Genomic DNA, 21,122 nt, shown 5'->3' with positions numbered 1-21,122 from the left:
ACCTATTAAATAGAAGGGAAAAACCAACAGTCAAAAGGAGGGGTCAGAAGAGAAGCCATATTTGAGGGAATGTTTTAATGGTAGACCAATTCCACACAACAATAACACGGTTTGTACTGCTCTGTGGTATATGTACTCCGGGCTGGTTTCCAGACAAGCAATTTCATCCGGATTTTTTCTTGCGTTCTTGTATCATTCATTGTAACACTGTTCCCTGTAAGAAAATACAGCTTCTTTGTTGTTGTTTTTTTACTTAAAACGTATATTTGGCAAATACAGTAGCAACCTAAACAGTTTTCCTCCACAAAAACCCCCAAAATATTTTTTGAAAAGAATTACTGACATAGAATTCCTCAATTCATCCATCCAACACTGTCATGTTTTTATATGTACTGAAATATGCATGAATGTTAACAGTCTATACAACTAAACAGGGCTTTGTCATGCCCCCATCAGTTACAGAAGGAAATTAAAGAGAGAACCCACTAGTCACACTCTGAAAGTGTGGGGCTTTACCAGGACATTGAACCGTTACATTGTCAGGTTCTCTCAGACACAGGGATGAATTTATCAGACGTCTTGAAGTAAAAAAGCACTTATCTGCGGTCTGTTTCCTTGTCATATACTAATGAATATAATACATGGACAGGATGCTTCTTATCCTGTATCAGCCCCAGCTCTTTACTGTTTCATGAAGCCAGACGTGAAAATATCCTAAATAATCCTAAACTATCCTAACCAGAGAGAAAAATAAGCACGAAGTCTAAAGGGCTGAACCAAAAGAATGGCATTTGATTGGGGGGGGGGGGGTTAAAAAAGCATAGAAGCAAGGTTTTTTTTGGGGGGGGGGGGGGGGTTGGGGTTTTTTCCTCTTGAGATAGGGATGGGTACAGTGCACTGTGTATGGTTTTAAATGGTGGGGTGAATGCTAACTCTCAGCATCCAAAAAAGGATGTAATGTTACATGTAATGTAATGTCAAAGGATCACCAGTCTCTTTCTTAATTGGCCCTCAGGAAGGCAGGCATAACATGCAAATTATTGTAACCTGTCTTTGGATAAGTCAAGCCTGTACAGTTGAGTCTAATCTACTGAAGGCCCAGTGGACAAACAGAAGGCACTTTTAGTGGCGTATGATTGGGATACAGCCTTTCCCCCTCTGACCTTATTTTTGGGGCATTCCATATGACTTTCTTTAATGTCATCAGAACTGGACAGAACTATGCATTAGGAATGCAGATCCCCTACTAATGTTTGAACGATATAAACGGCATGACTGAGAATGTCATACATGTTTGACTAGCACGAACTCAGAAGACCATACAACTCTGGGGGGAAAACACACAAGGCTTATACACGATGCAAGTAGATGGCTCTAATTACACTCAGCTGCACTTACACAACTGATTTGTGGACAATTTAAAGATGCTTCTAGGTCTTTATATGACTTGCTTGGATTAACAATGTTTTTGTTTGGGTGTGCGCACATGTTTCAAGGATGTAAAAATTCTCACATACCAAGACCACCAAGATCAGCACAAACACAAGACAAGGCCATCAAGAATCCTTTTTCTCAAAAAACCTTATCAGTGGAACTAGATATTCTACGTTAGCAAGGGCAACACGTTACACTTACTATCCCAAAAGATCTCCAACACTCGAGCCATTGTGATTGAGGTAAACTCAAGCCCGCTCCATAGCCCAAGGCTATATATGATATGCATTAGAAACTGGCTTGGTTTCATATCCATTTCTAAACAAATGGTTTGTGATAGGCCAGGGCTCTGCTTTATCTGTTGACCTAAGCTATGACCATGCCAACAATACACACATAACTACTTATAAATCCTCCAAAGGACTGAAACTTTCACTGACGGAAATCTGGCCTGTGTGTGCGTGTGTGTGTTGAGGCTAGGCCTTCCTTACACTTTGTCAGAATGAAACTTCTCCCCTTTATGAAGTACTTTTTTGTCTGACTGCAGGACTATTATAGATTTGTTCTGACTGAATGAAAAGGGAGAGAAGAAATAGCATGATCAGTAACATGGACATCACAGAGCAGATGTAGGGAAAAAAAAGCTTTAACAAGCATTCATTTAAACAGCACTACCAAGACCATACACACAGACAAAATCTAAACCACAGGCTGTACTTTGCTCCCAAACATGGTTTGCTCACATCGCTAACAGAAGAGACACACTGTGTTCCCAAATCAGAAAGAAGGGTCAGCCAGCAACGGTGTGGCTCTGCCTTTCTGCGCTCCACAAAAGGCAATCCTAAGGGCTTTGTATTGCGAGACCTACTGAGGGGTAATACTGAGAGGCAGTGGCTTAGTGCAGAAGAGAATGCTGGGTGATGTAGTTTCACATCCAAGACAGAACCCATTGAACTGAGTGCCTGGGTATAATGGACTGTAATAAAGTGATGGATCACTATTAGTAAAATGTGAAGAGGGTGGTTTTAAAGACAATAAATTATATGCCCATCTCCTACACGATCACGGGGATCTGGGACTGCTTTTTTAAGCACATGGGTCGTCATACAAGAGCCTCCCGCAAGTCTGCTGGGAGCAGGCTCAAAAAGGCAGGTGCTGACTGAGTGCTGACTATTCTGAACACTCAGTGGGAAAAAGCAACGGGTTGGAAAATCACAGTAAATGTTCAAGAAACAGGAAGAGAGAAAATACTTTAAGCACAGCACACTTTGAGTATAGGACAAAAAAAAAAACCTCACAAACAATGTAATCCATATTTTAGGCACATTATTCTCTAGTGAATGTTACTGTCTGATCGGGAATGTTCACATACAAGCGTATTTACAAAAAGAGAACAGAAAAGGTGTTTGTCTGACAAGGCGTCTTAGCAGGATGCAGGGACACGTTACCGTGAACACAGTCAAGGGACAATTTCCCAAATAAAACGCTGAACCTGACCCAAGATTCTGAGGTACTCAGAAGTTAAATAAATTATCATGATAACGTTGGAGTAGCTGTACTTGGTGCCCACAAAACCACCAACAGCAGCCAAAACTGGAAGGTGAGTGCTTGCTGCAGATGTACAGCACAGCTCTGAGATGAAAAGATGCTTCTCTCAACTGGGAAAAAAAACCCAGTAATAATAATAATAATAATAATAATAACAATGCCACCTCTTTTTGTTCTTACATGTATGAGGTGGTGGTGCTACACTTAGTCCTAACTTGAGAACAGTGTTTTTTTGTTTCCTTCAGGACTGTCTGGACACAAACTAGCCCGGTAACATTACACACAGCTGCCATCTCCACAACTGTACAACAAAACTAAACCAAAAAAAAAAAAAAAAAAAAAGTCTGTGGGTGATCTAATAAAACTGATCTACACGCAAACATCTCACATTCACCCAGATTTTAAAATTAGTGGTCCTCTTCAAAGAGAAAACAAACAACAACAACAACAAAAAAAAACATACTGTAAACATAAAAAATAACAATTTATTTTTTGTCTTAATGGTGTTTACCCCTTTTCATGTCTTTTAATGGAATCATTTCTGTAAGTGTACATAAACCTCGTGACCATGCTCTTTTATTCTTACGAAAGCCTATAATCAAGTTCAGTGTACAGCTCAGGTCGACAAGAACAAGACTTTCCAGCCCAATTCAAGTAAGCACCATTTTAAAGTCGGACGCCTCCGCTATGCCTCCTGTTCCCGCCTTTTCTCTCTTCCCTTCGCGGTGCAGCTGTTGTCTTTTCGGCAGCACGTTTGCTTCCGTGGTCTTCCTTTGGATTCTCTTATCCGTTGGCCCAGTCTGGGCTCATTCTTTTCAGGGGAAACACGGGACACCAATGAAGAAAAAGCAAAAGCGAATGTGCGTGTGTTCCCCCCCCCACCCCCCGTTTACAATCCTTCCTTCCTATATATGCGAATGAACGTGTGAACTGTGGCCCTTAGGATTTTAAATTGTCAAGTTGTTTTCTTTCTTCCACAATTTGATTTCGACGTAGAGGGCAGAATAAACATTTGTTTGGAAGCAAAGTCTCCCGGTGGCAAGTCAAACGTTTGGAGGTCACATTTCTTGTCTCGTTTGTTTCATTTCACCCTTATTTTTCTTCTTCTTCTTCTTTTTCAGTCCTGCTTTGCTGGGAGCTGCTGCTTCCAGGCCTCATTCAAGTACACCAGTCGCTTGTAGTTGAGGACGAGGAGAATGAAGTTCAGTGCATATGTGCTGATGCAGATGACGCAGAAGTCCTTCAAGACGAAGTAGAGGATGTAGGCCAGGTAAAGTGAGCCCATCACCGAGACGATCGATGTCGTCATGAGGATCAGGGCGGCCATTGCACTCACTGTCATACCTACGCACGAGCACGCACACACACACACACACACAAGTTGGGAAGAGCTATAAACACAATCACCAAATCTCGTTTTGTCTCATACATTACATGTGAATCAGTTGATCTTACTTATGGAACTCCTCAGACTTATGAGCAACAATCCAGAGGCAGACGTATTAAAAGCCATCTGCTTCAGATGACTTGAGATGCCTGGCCTTGAGTCCAGTTCTAGTTAAACTTCTGCAGCAAAAGACTGCCGAGATGCTCTACCTCGCACCTGATAGGATCTGAGCAGAGGAAGGCATGGAGCCGTGACCTCTCCCCTCTCGGCCCCTCCCCCGCCATAAGGAGGCCTGTGCTCCAGAATGGAGGACACTCATTGCATGTTCTGCTAAAGCCGTGCTATTCATAGTCGTGAAATTTCATTACGGGAGAAAGAGGGACAGATACAGTGCGTGCGTACACACACACACACGAAATGGCACCAAGGGCAGACAAAGGACTACTGAAACAAGGGAGTATAACAGAATTATAAATATTTTATATTCACAGGAAATAAGATTAATCTCCTTCTTTAATGCAGCAAGGGGATATAAAGGAGCATGAGAGGAAAAGCTTTAATGTGACATTTGTTTTCTAAATGCAGACAGTACATACTGTAGCCTAAAAGTGGGTGATTCAAAAATAATCATTTACTCAAGTTTCCCTATATGCATAACTCAGTTTGCTTACAATATGAGAACAGATTGTCAATAATGTTCTTAAGAGGCAATCAGTTGATCAAGTGTGCAAACAACCTTATCATGTTCGACCATGGAAACCAGTAATGCAGTGCGGCGTAACAGGCATCACAAAGCAAAACACGGGCGAAAAGCACGCCACACAAACTCTACTCCCTGATTTTACTGCCACAGTATTCTCCAACCATGACTCACTGAAGATAAAATAAGTCATTATGTCCTCTTCATAATGCTCCTAAACTTTGTCAGCGCAAATATAGGACAAAGTGCTGCTTGTGTTAATCGGACTGATTGTGATCGTTGTAGTGTTAGTCCAACTCAGCCACAGAAGAAAAAGATAATTGTGTTCTGTGTTAGAGACGCAAGGTCCATGGGACCTGTGGGCTGATCAGCTGGCCAACACTACATGTGGGAGAGGTTGAGTCAGCAATCACGCACACGCACCCCCCCCCCATGGTGCCATCTATGCTATTCCAGGACATTAAAGTCACCATTTCCATAAAACGCTTCATTTGTGGTATCATTCTTGTTCTGCCCAGCAGGAACACATCTCTATTAAAGCCCGCTGTGATGTTCACACTCAAAGACAGCTTCATGACATTAGATGCCATCTATATAGAAATTGGAGCCAACTGCACAATTTTACCTTTTCTCTGGAACAACCTTATCACATGGCTAGTGTAATTAAACTTGCTTTTGTGCATGAGCCTTCCATGAGTGGTACTTCTGTCCTACTTTTGGTAACAGACACTGCTGTTCACTCTAATCATTTCTGAATTAGCTCAATGGCAGGAAATGAACCAAAACTAACTGCGCATGCTAGGATCCCTTTAGTAGAGTGCTTAATCCCTTAGGATGACCATGTCAGGCCCAAATCCAAACCTTAGTTCCCTTTCATCAGCTCGATTTCCTTGCTTTGGTTCTAAGGATCAGGACTATCCGGCCTTGGACACGTGCCTGAAAAGTCAGATATGCAGGAACGTTAGTTATCAGCAGCCACGGTCAAGTCCTTACCCAATAACAGCTGAAAGACATAAAAGAAAAGTCCGTAGACACTGTTTGGCTGGTTTATTGCACTGTCGTTACCAAAGATGGATCCCAACAATCCGAATCCTCGACCCCATCTGCGGAGAGGTAGACAGAAGAAAGAGGGAGAGACAGAGAGAGAAACATGGCAGTTTAGAGTGGAGAAATTGCTTCAACACGGGTGATCTTAAAGTTAGCCCAAATGGCTGCTCCATGCATCTCTGGGGATCACAAAGTGCGCTAAAGAGGAAGCCTTGCTTCAACTGAAAAGGAGAGAGAATGTGCAACAAGACAAAACATTCAGTCACGCAACAGACCATGGATTTCCTCCGCTGGCAACACAAAGAACACCTCTAACCCCAACAACATTATAGGAGACCTTACATTTTTACCTCAGTAAATTACAAAAAGAAAAGTTTCTTAAGCGAAATCGACAGAAACACAACGCTTAAACAACTGAGCTGCATTGCATTCAGCACACAAGAGCATTATACTTACATTTAACTGCATTTATTTGGGGCTTTTATCCAAAGCGACTTAGAATTATGACTGAACACAACTTGAGCAATTGAGGGGTAAGCCAATTGCTCAGAGGCCCAACAGTGGCAACTTGGCAGTGGTGGGGCTTGAACTGGCAACGTTCTAATTACAAGTCAAGTACCTTAACCACCGAGCTACCACTGCCCCACTGCTACTACTGCTTCTATTGTTAATGGCCATTGAGTTTCTATGGTACTACGAGCACTTCATCTGCACTACAGTCTGAGAGTTACAGAAGGGTTCCACCCAGGGCAGATGTGAGTGACGTAACCAATACAGGGTTCCCCTGCCAGGTAATTACGCCACTGCATTCACAAAGATGGCCTTTGCTCTTACGAGCGAACTCCAAATCCTCACAGTTCAACCGGATGGCCTGAGAGCCCTGCAGTCAGCCCTTCTGCTGTCAGACAGACCTAAGACAGTAAGATAGGCCTAACCAGTCCCAGTTCTAAACCTGCATCCCAGTTCTAAACCTGAGCAGGGGTTGCACAAAGTGGGCACCAATAACATATCTGGCTAATTATTTTCAGAACGCAGTTGGTAATCAGGAACAGTAACATCCTGCACAGACAACCGTATCAAATTAATACCATCGACAATTTTAGTACTGGCAGGTCGTTAAATCCCACTGGCCCTTGTACTTTAATGTGCAATCATAAATACTGATAGCCTACATAAAGAACCTACCAAGTTAATGACAGCTCCATTTCCGAACTCAAACAGCCCACCAACTCTCTCTGGTGTGGGTTTGAAGGCAAGGAAAATAACTGTCCCTTTTAATCCTGAGTGCTTACAGTACCTTTGTTTCTACCTTGTCTTCTTGTATTGCTACCCCCCATCTGTCCTCATCACCATGTCCTGTTTTTGTCTGTTTTGGACAATTACTTTCTTTCGCACTGTAGAACAGTGACACATTTGCATTGTATATTATTAAAGAGATGCAAACTGCTCAAAATGTCAAAGCAATGTGAAATGATCAAAATGCCTTAATTAAAGAAACTAGGATGAAAGTATTTTAAGATGCTTGACATCGTTTAGACAACAGCCAATTACAACCCTGTTACAGATGAGAGAATGAGTCTCCAGCTAGTACATTATAAAGCCCATCAAAATTCAGCAACTGTCTAACAGCAGAAACTGCAATACATTGCAGTAAATAGTCGTCTAAAGTTTCCAGAAGACCTGATGTTGGCTCAATCGTGCCAATACAAAAAGGGTTGTAAACCAACAAAGCTTGCCACATATACATGTTAAATATATGCCATTTGTAATGTGCAAACGTAAGCTGCACTCCAAAGAGACGTTGGTCCTTTGTGATGATTTAGTAACAGAAGGTTTTCGCTCTTGTAAGCAAAACCGCAAACTGGTTTTACATCAGCAACAAATGACATCATCCACCAAGACACATTCTACAGACCTGTTCAGCAAAGGCTTGCCAATCTCCCCAACAAGCTTGTATATACACACACGGCAGTGCAGTTCAAGACCCTGGGGATCAGGGCCTACATACTTCACCACCACAGATCTGCTGCCTCAATAATGTTGCAGTCAAACCTCAAATCTGTTTAGTGAGAAAAGAAAAAAATCACAATCTAGCGATCAAAGACCTGTGCCATATCGATATTAGTCTCTCGCTAGGGACGCGCCATGAACTGACAATTGCGATAGCTGTATTTCATGCTATTTCATGACATGCTATTTCCCAGACATTTAAGCATTTCCTCTGAGGGAAGACTAGAGCAGTGAATTAGAATCCATCCATAGTAAAGTAGAAAAGAAAAGGAAAACCTCCAGAAGATGCCTGAAAGTTAAAAAAAAAACTAAAAAAAAAAACCGATCACGTCCCCTACTGTCACCCATCTACTTGACTTACAGTCTTTGACCAGGCCCATTTTGAGATGCTGGTAGCAGGAAAACTAGGAGTAGGTGTCCAGAATACAAGCAAAACTATCAGGTGAAAAATATTTTAAGGTCTATAAAATATCCCTGTTCATTAGGTCTCTGCAAGCCAGTGTGCAGTGAATGTAAATGGCTCATTTAATTTTTATTTTCATTCAAGAGTTCTTTCAGTTTTCCTTTGTACAATGTCCTCTTCAAATTGCTTCCATGCATGTGTCTGCGTGTGATTTAAGAAACAACATCAGCAGGTCGAATCTCATGACTCCCTCTCTATGCACAAACCTCCTTCTCTCTTAATTTCCCCAGGGTTTTTAATAACTGAAAACAACCTGAGCTTGAATCAAAAAAATAGAAATCTGCTATTGAAAATTCAGGCCATATGTATCCACAAATACCACATAATAGAAAATGTACAAGTTGTGTATATGTAAGTGTTTATGTAATAATTACTTCATAAAACAAACAGACATAGATCAAAACCTAAAAATGACAGCGCCAACATAACTCAAAGCCCGATAGCTCTCATTAATCTTGACCTGGAAGTTACAACCTAGGTCCACGTCAGTGATGAATAAACACACCAGTGTTATGCTGAACACAACTTAAAGTGATCGTGGTACATAACGATAAATTATATAAATGAATTTCTACTCTTGGAGACCATGTATTTAAAACAGCTATAAAGTCAAATCAGCTTGAAAGGTAGCTGGCTGGTTACGTTTTGTTCAGCGCAGTCAAATCCAGCGTCTTATAAAGACTGAGTGAACTAAAAACAAAAGAAGACTGAGATCGTTTTATTTCCATCATATTTAACTACTAGAATAACTAAAGTTAGTTAACTGGTTTTGAAAATACACCTGCACCTGTACAGCCAGCTGCTAGCTAGCGTTAGCTACTTGCCAGACGGTGTGGAGGGCTTGCTATTCTTGCTGGCAAGGGGGCTAAATTGCAAGCTATAAAACATGCAATTTTGCCGTCTAGTTAAATGTTATTGTGAAACCAAAAACAACGTTATAAGCTAAACATCACCAGAAATCAAATATAAAAAATCTCTTCAGCACGCATAACCTGGGTATCTCTAACGACACAATGAATGCTGTTGGCAGTAGCTATGAAGCTAGCTGGGGAAGCATAGCTTGCTAACTTCTTTTAGTTCGCCAGGCTATTTTGACAGACTTCTATATCTTCTAACTAACAGGCAACGCTAGATCCCTCTTGTGCGAGTTGAGTTGGTTGGTTAGCGAGCTAACTGCTATATTGCATTGTACACTGAATCATAGCGGGGACGCTGGGCTACCGAAAAATAAAAGCTCGCTAGCCATCCATCCATCCATCCATCCAGCTAGCTACTGTTCACAACTGTTCCTTTGACAATTAAATTAGCCTACCAATAAAACACGTCTTGCAGACAGCTAGCTAAGATCCAGTAGTCCAGGACAACTGACCCTTTGAGCATACCCTCTGTGGCAAAACTCGCAACAAGACACAACTATGCTGGCTAAGCCAGTCCTCGATGTGGCCAACCCGCACTGCATTTACCTGGAGGTGAAGACTTTGGAACAGCTTATAGAGTTGCTCAAGTCGCACATGGCCTGGTAATTCCCATCCCTGGATTTTTCCCTTTCCACGTGAAACGCATATAAGGATAGCAGTATTCCTAATAGACAAACAAGGAGCCTGACTATTCTCTCCCATCGAGGGGTGGACACTCTCAAGACGGGCGCCGCCATTTTTCCCCGGCCTTGCTCGCAGACGCAGCCTCCTACCATTGGGGCTGAAGGAGCGGCGACGTGGAACAGCGTCGGCGCGTCCACGAGGCTGGGGGCGTATCCACACGGCTAGGGGCGCGTCCACATGGTTAGGGGCGTGTCCCCCGGCTTGCCACTCTTCGTCCAACGGGTGGATCATACTTCGCTTCCAGTAGGTTTCAAGGTTTGTTTTTATGTCCCTGCCAGAGAGTCCACATTGTTTTGACGCGTCTGATTAAACACTCAAATCCTAACAAATGTTACATTTCTAAGGCAAAGGCTACTTCAATATTTAGATGCATTATTGACATAAAGAGCAACAAAGTAACGTTTCGATTACCTTTAATTATATTTTATGTCAAATGTTTACATTGCATTGGGAAATAAACTGAGCTACAGACAATTCTTAGACTTCTCACACACAAAGACCTTTCTGTTTTCCCGAAAGACCACACCGCCACCATGTGGAAATCATCAGTTTTCATAGTTAAACATTTCGAGGTTTTAATAATCTGTTGTGGGGTTTATACTATAAAGTTTATGCTCTACTGAAGGACAAACCTTTTAATAGTCACAATATGTTTTTGATTCATTTATACTACTGATTTGGTTTTGTATGAAGCCCATATATTTTCTATGGGAGAAACAGGCGTTGAACGTGGGAGTACGCATACTGACAAATCTCCAACCAATCAACGAGAACCCACGTGACTTACAGGCTCCTGAACACTACGTGACATCAGCTGTTGTTTACTCACATTAGCAGAGTTTTCGTCGAAGAGCTGTTAGTGTAAGGGGACTGCAACATTTCAGCTGAAAACATGACTACTGACATTGAAAGGCTGTCCTTGTTTGAAGAGTCGCACTACGACGAATATGAGTATTATAACCTAAACGAGTATTCTTGTCATGCTGGAGGAAAAGGAAGAACTAAGAGAGAAATCGGATTAAACACAAATCGCCATTGCCCTGCGGGACACGAGAGAAAAATTGTTGAAAAATATCACAACAGCGAAATGAAGCGCAAGAGAAGCAAAAGCTCTTCATCTTGAGAGATGGAGTTTTGGTGAGAATAACACATTGCAAACAGCGTGTTGGGCGTTTAGTCTTTGTTCCTCATTGTTTCTTCCACCTTTGCTGTGGAAGCTGCCATTTTAAAAACAAGCTCTGACATTTAAAATGTATGCTAATGTTGCAAATTGGTCTGTGTTAGATAGCCAGCTAATTGCTTAAACTGAGACGTTTTGTTTGCAGGTTGCTTTTTGTCATGTATCTATAGAGCCAAAAAGCAGAGACTGGAGATGACGTGAGAACCGCGTCGTGGTCCCAGTGTTCGTTTGCCTTCCCTGACCTAAAGAGAGCACAGTGCCAGTGTCACTCAGCGCGGCCCTTTCAGTACAAGATTCATCGCACCTATTCCGCATTTCGGCGGAATTAGATCCGCTAGTGTCAGATTGCAGCTGCGCACATGAATAGCTTGTAATGTTTGTATGTTGGCTCTTATAAGTGTTCTTAGGTGTAGTGTAAATGGTGTTTGTGTTTTAAACCTTCCAATTCACTTTAAGAATAAAACATTAAATTACAGTGATTAAAGTAAATTGCTGTACTGTCATGCTGGCATTGAGGTCCCATCTTATAGTCATGAATAACTGCCGGGTCAAACTCTAGCCCTCTAGGTCTACATGACTTGGCGATTCGATATTTATATGCTCCAGCACTTGATTCAACTTGTGGATGTCTTGAATTGTCCCTGGAGTTGAATTAAGTGAAAAAGAAGTGTTGGTCCATGCCAACCTTATACAGCTGGAGACTTCCGAAGATTTGTATCGCTAAAGACGTTAGTAGCCACCTTGACTGGTAATTTACCTTGGATGAATAAGATCAGTTTTCATTGTTGAAATAACTGAACTACTGTGACTCTCTTATTCCAACTCTGCGTCTGAGAACTTGGACCCCAGATGAACCTGAAGTAAATCGACAATTTCTACCTTTTCAAACACCTCCGTGCCTCAGTAAACTTTGGCAATCTATTTTGTAAATGCAACAACTCAAAATCGAAAACGTAAGTACTGAGCAACAGAAACCGGTAAAGGTGATATGCACACAGAGACAGTGCTATTTGAACGGGGAGGAGGGCGCTATTAACATGAACCAAGTTAGGTTAGCTAGCTACGTTTGGTTTTTATTAACATATTGGAATGTTTACGTCAAGTTCGACGCATTCTAAACTTTTATATTCTTTTTCTCTTCTTTCATAAATGCGTGGCGGAGACTTCTCCATTTTTATCTAACATCAGCTAGCTAAAAAGAAACAAAATATAAACAAATTTTCATTAAGAGATATGGAAGCCCGCTATCTAATAATTTGTAGTTCCTCCCGGGCGTAAAAAAACGACTAAAAGCGGTGGCTACGCATTACGAAGGTACTCACCGTGGATCCTGGGTTTTCTGCTACGGTACCCCGTTTATTTTCGTTAACATATGCATCTTTATAGTCGGTGTCCTGCTCGTCACTTGAGTTTTCGTATCCCGCCACGAGCAAAAGTTGTTCTGCCACCATGATGCTCATCTGGTTGGCTTGCAACCATGGCAACCGAGCTCTGATTGGCCAGCCTATTTCTAACGCCTCCGTCCGACTAGAAAACGCTTTTATTTGGGTGTGCGGTTTGGTCGCCAAGGTGACGTAAATAGTTCAGAGATGACTTACTCCTCAGTTAGGGGGCCGCAGAAGTGGCAAGCTTGTTGTCACAGGGGCAATGACGCTATGTATACGGTTATATACAGAGTGCAAGGCCATATGACGGCACTCTCTTCTGCGGGTTTAAAATCCAAAGCAACAGTTAATCACTTCTTGAGAAATTGCAATCAACATTTTTCATATAAACGGTATGGAAACGTTTTGTTCGACAAATTCGTAGGACCATAAATAACTCAAAGCATGATTGAGCAGAAGTAAGCAGGCACTACCCAAGTAAGGATTTTTCCCGTTTTAGTTTAAAAACAAACAAACAAACAAAAAGGTTACCACAGCCTGCTTCACAACATTTTAAAAGTTTTCCCCTCAGCAAACCACTCATGCACTTCTCAAAAAAGCAATCTTACCAGCGTTCCTCACTGAAAAGGGAAGTAGGGGAATTTTAACAGAAAAGTGGAAAAAGAAACTCTTTAGTCAGGAACATAGTAAGAAAAGCCTAAATAAGTTGCTTTAATAATACAGTTGGTTAGTTTTGCCTGAATACAGGTTGCTTGGTGGTAGCCTATTTTAGTACGAGCTTCTAAGAAAGGGAAACCCATCATAATAGAGTCAAATATGACTCAAAATAGAAATTTAAGTAATATAAATAATAAAAACCCATCTCTTAAAATTCAAGCATGTCCGTAAAGTGATCGTATTTCGGATGCAAGTAGTTTACACAGTAAATCTTAAGAACACGCCTTGGTCGTGCTCTTTTTAAACACAACAAATTTTGAAATGTCCCTAGAATGATGCTAAGTGTTTTTTTGAGATACATTCACTGTACTGTAGAAACCTGAGTCATTGTATTATGTTCATCATACATCATGCATAGTATAGAAGTACACTGGTTTGTGCAATGACAGTCCACAATCTGTGGAAGGTAGGCTGTGTTGCCATATAGGTCTATGGTGTCTAGATTTGAGTAGTATACAAATATTACAGAAAGGCATGCATAGTTAACACAGCCAGCCATGCTGGGCCTCAACACTCATTTGCCATATAAAAGTCTAAGAGCAAAGCCAACTGCGTTTCTAAAACTGACATTATCTTCTAAGCCCAAATTATAACCACAGCCTGAGGCTGGAATACAGACCTAATACTGTGTTGTCAGACAGCTGTTACAATTTTTTTTCCAGTCAAAAATGAATATATACCTTCTCCCCAACAACATGTAATAAGAATTTAAGCAAAGAAACCATTTACCATTCTTCATCCCACAATAAAAACCATGTTAAACTGAGCCAGGGTTCATGTTGGTTGTTTAAAGGACCACAAAATGCTAGTGATTATTAAGGAAGTTTTTCTATCTATTCAGCTAGAAACAGCCATTGGCCTTGAATAGGTGTGATGGGCAACATTTAAATGTCTTCTTTATAAAAACAGAATGGACAATAACTGTATTGCCTGTATATGTCTGTAATCTGGCTATTGAGAACTAATCTAGGACAAGGCTCAACACTGGCTTTATGGTATTGGCTCAAAGGCAAATCTGATCCAGAAATGGCTTCTATGAACCGAGGCTGAATTGCGGTTGAAAGAAACATGCGAACGCTGACAAACCAAGCTTACCTAATGTGCATCCAACTAAACCTACACTAGGGTCTGTAGAGTAACTTTAGGGATCGTTCATGTTTTTCAGGTAGAAAGAGTTATACATTTCAAAAACAGCTTCTGCTATGAAAGCACAGACCACTTAACTACACAAAACAGTCACAGCCTTTTGTGGTCATGCCAAATGAGTCCTTGGTACAAAGGAGAGCAAAATGCTTCTGTTCATTTCTAAACCCCCAATCAACCAATTGTCTATTTACCCCTCTTTTAACAAATATCCTTTTCGGTCATTCCAGCATTTGGGCTTTACAGTCCAAAAGCTTCTGAAGCAAGAACAAGGTTTCCTGTGGTGAGAATAACCATCCTCTATTATCATGACATCAGCTGTTTTGAGTTCCATATCAACATATCCTTTTTTTCCGAAGTTTGACCAAGCAGTAGCATTGCAGTCCTATAGTGGGCCCCCCCACTAGCTCTTGGTGGTGTGGAGTTTACGGCGGAAGTACTCCGGTGCGGCTTCCTGCAGCCAGTCAGGGTCCACCAAGCACAGGTCCCTCATGTAGCACCGGGAGGTGTGAAGGAGCTCATTGAAGATGACGTAGGCCGGCTTGGCCTGAAAGAGGACGGAGGATGGGTGGATGGCCACGGGATGGTGGGTGTCCAGGGCCACGTAGGTGCCGTCAGGCTGCAGCTCGGCAGCGTTGGTAAACATGCCGTGAGCCAGGCAGCGGCGCACCTTGGCTAGCTCCAAGTGTGAGGATTCCAGCTTCAGACCCAGCTGTGGGATGAATGAAAGCATCATTAAGCTTCATCAGAAGATATACTTGCAAATGGGGAAAAAAAAGGATAAAAGCTGGCTAGTCGAAAATCTCATGTTTCTTGTTCTGTTTGAGGTGGCAGTGCCCTGATGAGCAGCACCTTAATGCAAATGTCCCTCAGCTGGGCGCGGACCTCGGCCACCAGGCCCATGTTTCTGCTGTTCACGAAGTTCTCCCTACACCACTCCTGAAGCAAAGAGCAGAAACCAGTAACATTCACTCTTCCCAAGTCAAAAGCAAATTATAATAAAAAGATCATATGATGACATTAAAAAAATGTTATAGTTCTCAAAACTGAACATGCAACAGTTGTTTGTGCTCTGCAGCTAGAGCCAAGCCCATGTACACTTAATGAACCCTTAGAAAATGCTTGGTAATGCTGTTTTTTTTTTAATATATTCACAACAGTTACATGAGAAAAGTCAAAGATTCGCTCCATAAATTTCTTGTTGAAAGAGCTTTGCCTACCTTGTTCCCGCTGACTTTCTTGAAGGCCCTGTAGATGTTGAGAAGGGTTATGTGGTCTCCCTCGCTGGAGACAAACTTCCTCCGCACGGCAACTACCTCATCTCGGCGGGCGGGTGGGTTGTAGAGAACGGAGTCCACGGAGAGCAGCGAGACAATGGTGAGAACCTCCTCCGCACACGAGAACTCCGGAGAGACGAGGATAGTCTAGACAGCGAGGACAACCGATTAGACAGCCACGGTTATATCACATGTAGAGGAAATGTTTGTTAGTACAGACTGGATTTTTTTTTTTTTTTTGCTTTTTCCCCCTGAAGTAACACCTAGTTCAACTGAAAGTGCTGTTTTCTTTGCTGAGGAATCACAGTCTCAAACAACCTGTATAGTGAACATGGTCCTTATAAATGAAAGCAGTCAGGTACATTTGCATCGTAAGGGGCTGGTTTTGTGTACACAGATTAGGCTGAGCCTAACTAGATCGTAATGTCAGTGCTGATTTACTGAAAGTCCTGTCCACATCACAGGTTCAAGGAAAATCTCGGTCTGAGAAAATGACCAACAGAATAATAAAGTCAAGGAGCAAAGCTCACCAAGCGCAACATTTCTACAGTCAAAGGGCGGGATTCTGTCTTACTTTTGCGAAGCGGGGTTCCAGGGGGAAGCAGGCCATCTTCTTGCCCAGAGGAGTGAGAGAGATCTGATCTCCCCTTCTCTCCACAGCACCAAGGAGGTCCAGCTGCTCTACTGCTGTTCTCATCGACTCTGTCCAATCACAGTCAGAAGCCTCGGTACTTCCACCAATAAAGATTGTCCCTACTTCAGAAAGCCTTCCCAGTGTTAATTTCTGAAGTCTCATAAATGCTATATTGAGATCCGTTTTTGACCAAATCCTCTGAGTAGACACCTACATTGCTGATGGATACATTAACTAGGACTGAATCATTATTTATTTATTTGCTCAATGAAGTGATTAATAAAGTTTAAGGCGAGGAGGACAATGGATGTTTTGTAAGTAGGTCCAAGCCAATTCTAATATTATAACTGTTTAGACAGTCTGAATTAAATGTCATATCGGTATCGGACTCTTACCAGGAGAAGGCCTGGACATGAAGTCAAAGTTTAACACGTCAGGAACGCCCAGAGCCAGCAGCTGCAGCAGCACACCAGCCAGGTTACACCTGCAGACCCCATAAGGCACACTGATCAGATGAAATCTGATGATCATGTTTCATACTTTGCAGCAAGCCACCTGCTGAACCATTTGATCACATTACCTTTCTCTTATTTTATTTCTCTTTCAAGACTGCGACAGCTTTCCCAGAAATTCATGCAAAAATACCAACACTACTGGCCATTCTCATAAAGTCATTTAAAACTGTGATGGTCAGAAAATGAGGGAAACAAGCAAAGCAAGTATGAAAGCATATATATAAAAATAAAAACACAACTCTGATCCATTTTACCGTTGTATTTCAGGCACAGTCATGGAGGCGAGGTTGTCAAATTCCTCCTCTGTGTAGAGGCGGTAGCACGAGCCCGAGTCCTCTCTCCCGGCTCGGCCAGCTCTCTGCCAGGCCTGTGCCTTGGACACCCTCTGCACGGACAGCACCTCCAGACCGCTGTCTGACAATAACACAGCACGCGTCAGGGCTCACATGTGCTTGCTGGGACTGTATGTTCTTGCTTAATATTATTGGGATGTTGTTACTGCAAGTCACATGGGTATAACACCACTGTAATCTCTAGGTTTCATGTCTTGTCTTTTAACTGTCTCTGCAACAGCCTTTCTGGGGTACTAGATCTCAGGTATGTTCTAATGCTTTTACTTCTCTTTTATATTTCTCTTTAAATAAAAATAGAAAAAGAAATCAATGTTTCCTTTTTGTTTTTAATCCCCCATATCTGTTTCTCATTTTCTGATTTGTAAAGCACTTTGAGTGACTGCAGTATATGAAAGGTGCTATATAAATATATAAAGGTGCTATATAAATAAACCTTGCCTAGGTTTCCATTATTTTTGGAGTATAGAGTATAAATTTGATAAGACAGTCTGGTAAGTGAATGAACAAAAGCAAGCTTAAATTTAATAAATCATCAGGGAACGCTAGAACATTGTACTTGATTGCAATGCAATGAACTACTGTTGTTTTAACACGCAAAGCCCCACTGTCTGGACACCAGGATGCTTACCTGGGTTAAAGCGCTTGGCTTTAACCATTCCAGTGTCAATGACATACTTGATACCAGAGATGGTTATGGATGTCTCTGCAATGTTTGTTGAGAGGATGACTTTCCTACATCCCTGTCATCCAGAGAAAAAATGCGATGATAATTAAAAGAATTCCAAATATGGTTTGAAATACATCATAATGAGAACAAAAAGCTCAAGAAGGCTTTTTACTTCCCAAGTCTTGCTTTGCTTCCTATTCAGACAGAAGGTGTTCAACCATGTGACTAATAGCTTGTAACATAGAACTTGAGGGAAACGGCAAATAAACATGTTAAACTGTAAATCTGCCTGCAGTAGTGGTAATACATTTACAGGAAAAAACAGAAAAACATTCATTGTGCTGAATTTTGCCCCTCAACTTGGGATTAGACTGCAATATTTTCTTGTCAGAACCTTTTTTTTTGCACTTAGGCTCCGACTAAACAAATTGTAGAAATAAATTCGAAAGAATCAATTAGACCTTATAATTGAGAATAATTAATTTTTCTACTAATGCTGCTTCATTTGAATGCAAGAACTAAGTACCACTTTGGCTTTAGAGTATTTAAAAATCTTCCACATACTGTGTTTTGGAACAGTCCATAAGATATAACATAAGGGCACTGTACCATTTCTTATTTACCTTCAAAACTAATTGTCTCCAACACGCTCCATTCAGGCAACATATACTTATTACACAAGTGAATTCTGAACATTTTTCCATAGGGGACCTGTGAGAGATCATCCAAAAGGTCGTGTTGCATAACTACCTTGGGTGCAGGCTGAAAGACCCTGAGCTGCTGGGCAGGTGGGAGGGAGGCATACAGGGGGATGACTGTCATTGGCCCACAGGTGTCGGGGAGATGCTTGGCAATGTCCCGGCAAGTACGAGCCAGCGCTTCAATCTCCTCCTGACCAGTCATGAACACCAGGATGTCATGGGAAGGAGGGGCTTCCTGAACCACCAATTGAATGTGTCAGAACACAGCCCGTAAGCAGAAATCCATTATGACTAACTATCAAGCCAACTGTTAGAAAAAAAAACAGGTCTTAATTCAAACATGTTGAGTCTGTCTACCGTGCAATTAGTCAAAAGTTGTGAAGCATGGGTTTTAGATTTTGAAGTTCAGTTTTCAATGACTAAATTACCCCCCAAATAAATAAATGAGTTAGTTAATTATCTTATTTGGACCAAACATGTTTAAAATACAGTCTTAACAGGAAAACCCGGACAAAGGTCAAATGTTTCAGCTCTAAGGGAAATATAAGTGATCTCAAACTACAGCATGTAAACAGCATGTGCACACAAATACACAGACACACACACCCCTAAACACCTCTATCAGATTGGAGACACCAACCTGGTGGATTTGAAATATGGAAACCAGTGCTGCCTGCAGGTAGTCAGACTGGGACTGCTTGGTATAGTAGATCTGAATAGGGTACTGTCGACCTTCCAGGTACAGCACAGGGGACTTATTGAAATACTGAGAGAACAAGTCCACATCCATGGTGGCAGACATCACAAGGACCTGGGGAGTAGAGAGTATAGTTGCATATGGACTGTGGCAGTGGAGGGTAGTTTAGTCAACCTTTTTAAGTTTTCACCTTCAGAGGAATCTTATTCTGCTCTTTGCGTTTGCGCTGAGCACTTTTCACCACGCCAAAAAGGACATCCGTGTGAATAGTTCGCTCATGAGCCTCGTCCAGGATCACGACGGTGTAGCGGAGCAGCAGAGGGTCTACTATCGCCTCTCTCAGTAACATGCCGTCAGTCATGAACTTCAACTTGGTCTCTGAGGAGGTCATATCCTCAAATCGCACTGTGTAGCCCACCTGAGCAAAAGGGGAAATTGTGTTTTCATATCAGGTTCGACAATGGCAAGAATACCCAACCCCCAACACACACAAAGTTAACGACAATCATTATAGCAATAACTTAAAATGTTTGCATAGTAGTAACAGAACCATGTTAATGTAAACACAGTAAAACGCACCAGTTTTCCCAGTTGACTTTTCTTTTCCTCAGCAACTCTGCCCGCCAGTGATATCGCGGCCACACGGCGGGGCTGTGTGACCGCAATGATGCCCTGGCGACCAATTCCAGCTTCATAGAGATACTGAGGTATTTGCGTTGTTTTACCAGAGCCCGTCTCTCCTGACAGGTATAGAAAACAAGTCAGACAACAGGAGTCGAATACAAATCAGTTTTCAAATTAACATGCGAGAGATAAATATTCCGAGTTAAACGGAGATTTAGTAAAGAGAAACGGCGATAAAAGCACGATTAGCGGACAAGCTTAACAATACGCTGTCTGCATTCTGCCGTAGCATTGCTAACTAGAAAGCTCGCTGATCTTATGTTGATTAATCGTCTTACCTATTAACACGGCATTATGCAGCTGTCTTAACTGATTGATGAGCTGAGATTTTGCCTGGTAAATTGGAAGCTGTTTCCTCTGGACGTCTATCGGTAGCTGAGTGATTCCCTTCCTGGGTAGTAGCATTACAGGCTTCTTATCGAGACGGAAGAAAGGAGACCCCGGCTTAAACTTCTTCGCCGGAGGAGGATCAGGATCGTGGGGCATGATCCGAGGACAGCACCGATCAAACGCAATCCGTCTCTTATACTGAACTTTGACCTTATACAAAAAAAAGTAGGCAAACCGGGCAGTTTGTGAGGTAGAGAAGGCTCGCGATGTGGTTGTTTACCTCATCGTTAAAGGAATTGCCTCCCACGTGGCACAAACTTGGACGTCGCGCGGAATTGACGTAAAAGCTGCGTGTCGGTTTGCCAGGACCTCGTGTCTTGTGAGCTTTTTTCTGCGTTTCCCTGGTAAATTCCCTGCGTTTCCCTGGATTTTTAGTTAGCTAGCGAAAGCTTAAAAATAAACTTGAGCAGCTAATGAAGCTCTTCATGATAATCTGATATTTAGCATAGTGGATTTGGCAGTAGAATCCCAGGGCTAGACGGGAACTTTTAACCGCTTGTACCCCTGTCGGACTATAGACGGCATATATTTAAATGTTTAGTTTATGATGCCAGTGTAACTAGTTATGCGATTCGTTTTAATTTGGCAG

General features: G+C 42.0%; 2 protein-coding genes and 2 long non-coding RNA genes across 4 annotated transcripts; 1 reads left to right on the top strand and 3 right to left on the bottom strand.

Annotated features, from left to right (window-relative positions):
- Positions 1-58: 58 nt before the first annotated feature.
- Positions 59-13,202, bottom strand: LOC145659104 (uncharacterized). The gene is made up of 2 exons (XR_014125115.1): positions 12,693-13,202; positions 59-214 (listed from the first exon to the last, which is right to left on the bottom strand). It is a non-coding gene; the product is annotated as an uncharacterized LOC145659104 (long non-coding RNA).
- Positions 4,075-10,272, bottom strand: vkorc1l1 (vitamin K epoxide reductase complex, subunit 1L1). Its single transcript, XM_027010265.3, has 3 exons — positions 10,053-10,272; positions 6,063-6,172; positions 4,075-4,326 (listed from the first exon to the last, which is right to left on the bottom strand). Exons 1-3 carry the CDS (start codon positions 10,241-10,243, stop codon positions 4,100-4,102), a joined length of 528 nt encoding a protein of 175 aa, XP_026866066.2. The 5' UTR covers positions 10,244-10,272; the 3' UTR covers positions 4,075-4,099.
- LOC145659103 (uncharacterized) lies at positions 10,285-11,118 on the top strand. The gene is made up of 2 exons (XR_014125114.1): positions 10,285-10,433; positions 10,911-11,118. It is a non-coding gene; the product is annotated as an uncharacterized LOC145659103 (long non-coding RNA).
- Positions 13,203-13,233: 31 nt separating the features above from the next.
- dhx33 (DEAH (Asp-Glu-Ala-His) box polypeptide 33) lies at positions 13,234-20,859 on the bottom strand. Its single transcript, XM_027010263.3, has 12 exons — positions 20,422-20,859; positions 20,039-20,199; positions 19,650-19,877; positions 19,403-19,573; positions 18,812-18,997; positions 18,023-18,134; positions 17,296-17,455; positions 16,922-17,010; positions 16,467-16,594; positions 15,836-16,039; positions 15,468-15,554; positions 13,234-15,327 (listed from the first exon to the last, which is right to left on the bottom strand). Exons 1-12 carry the CDS (start codon positions 20,627-20,629, stop codon positions 15,019-15,021), a joined length of 2,043 nt encoding a protein of 680 aa, XP_026866064.2. The 5' UTR covers positions 20,630-20,859; the 3' UTR covers positions 13,234-15,018.
- Between the last annotated feature and the right edge of the window lie 263 nt (positions 20,860-21,122).

Source organism: Electrophorus electricus, chromosome 8, assembly GCF_041902795.1.
Source record: "Electrophorus electricus isolate QZ-2024a chromosome 8, ASM4190279v1, whole genome shotgun sequence".
Taxonomy (NCBI): domain Eukaryota; kingdom Metazoa; phylum Chordata; class Actinopteri; order Gymnotiformes; family Gymnotidae; genus Electrophorus; species Electrophorus electricus.
The sequence above is the reverse complement of the archived record's forward strand: the minus strand, read 5'-3'. Positions and strand labels throughout refer to the sequence as shown.

Coding starts and splice junctions, on each gene's coding strand:
- vkorc1l1 (XM_027010265.3), bottom strand. CDS start 10,243: ATGGCGGCGCCCGTCTTGAGAGTGTCCACCCCTCGATGGGAGAGAATA. Junction 6,173..10,052: donor TCCAAAGTCTTCACCTCCAG/GTAAATGCAGTG, acceptor ACCTCTCCGCAG/ATGGGGTCGAGGATTCGGAT. Junction 4,327..6,062: donor TGTCTTTCAGCTGTTATTGG/GTAAGGACTTGA, acceptor GCTCGTGCGTAG/GTATGACAGTGAGTGCAATG.
- dhx33 (XM_027010263.3), bottom strand. CDS start 20,629: ATGCCCCACGATCCTGATCCTCCTCCGGCGAAGAAGTTTAAGCCGGGG. Junction 17,011..17,295: donor ACTGTGCCTGAAATACAACG/GTAAAATGGATC, acceptor TGGGGTCTGCAG/GTGTAACCTGGCTGGTGTGC. Junction 16,595..16,921: donor CATGTCCAGGCCTTCTCCTG/GTAAGAGTCCGA, acceptor GTGATTGGACAG/AGTCGATGAGAACAGCAGTA.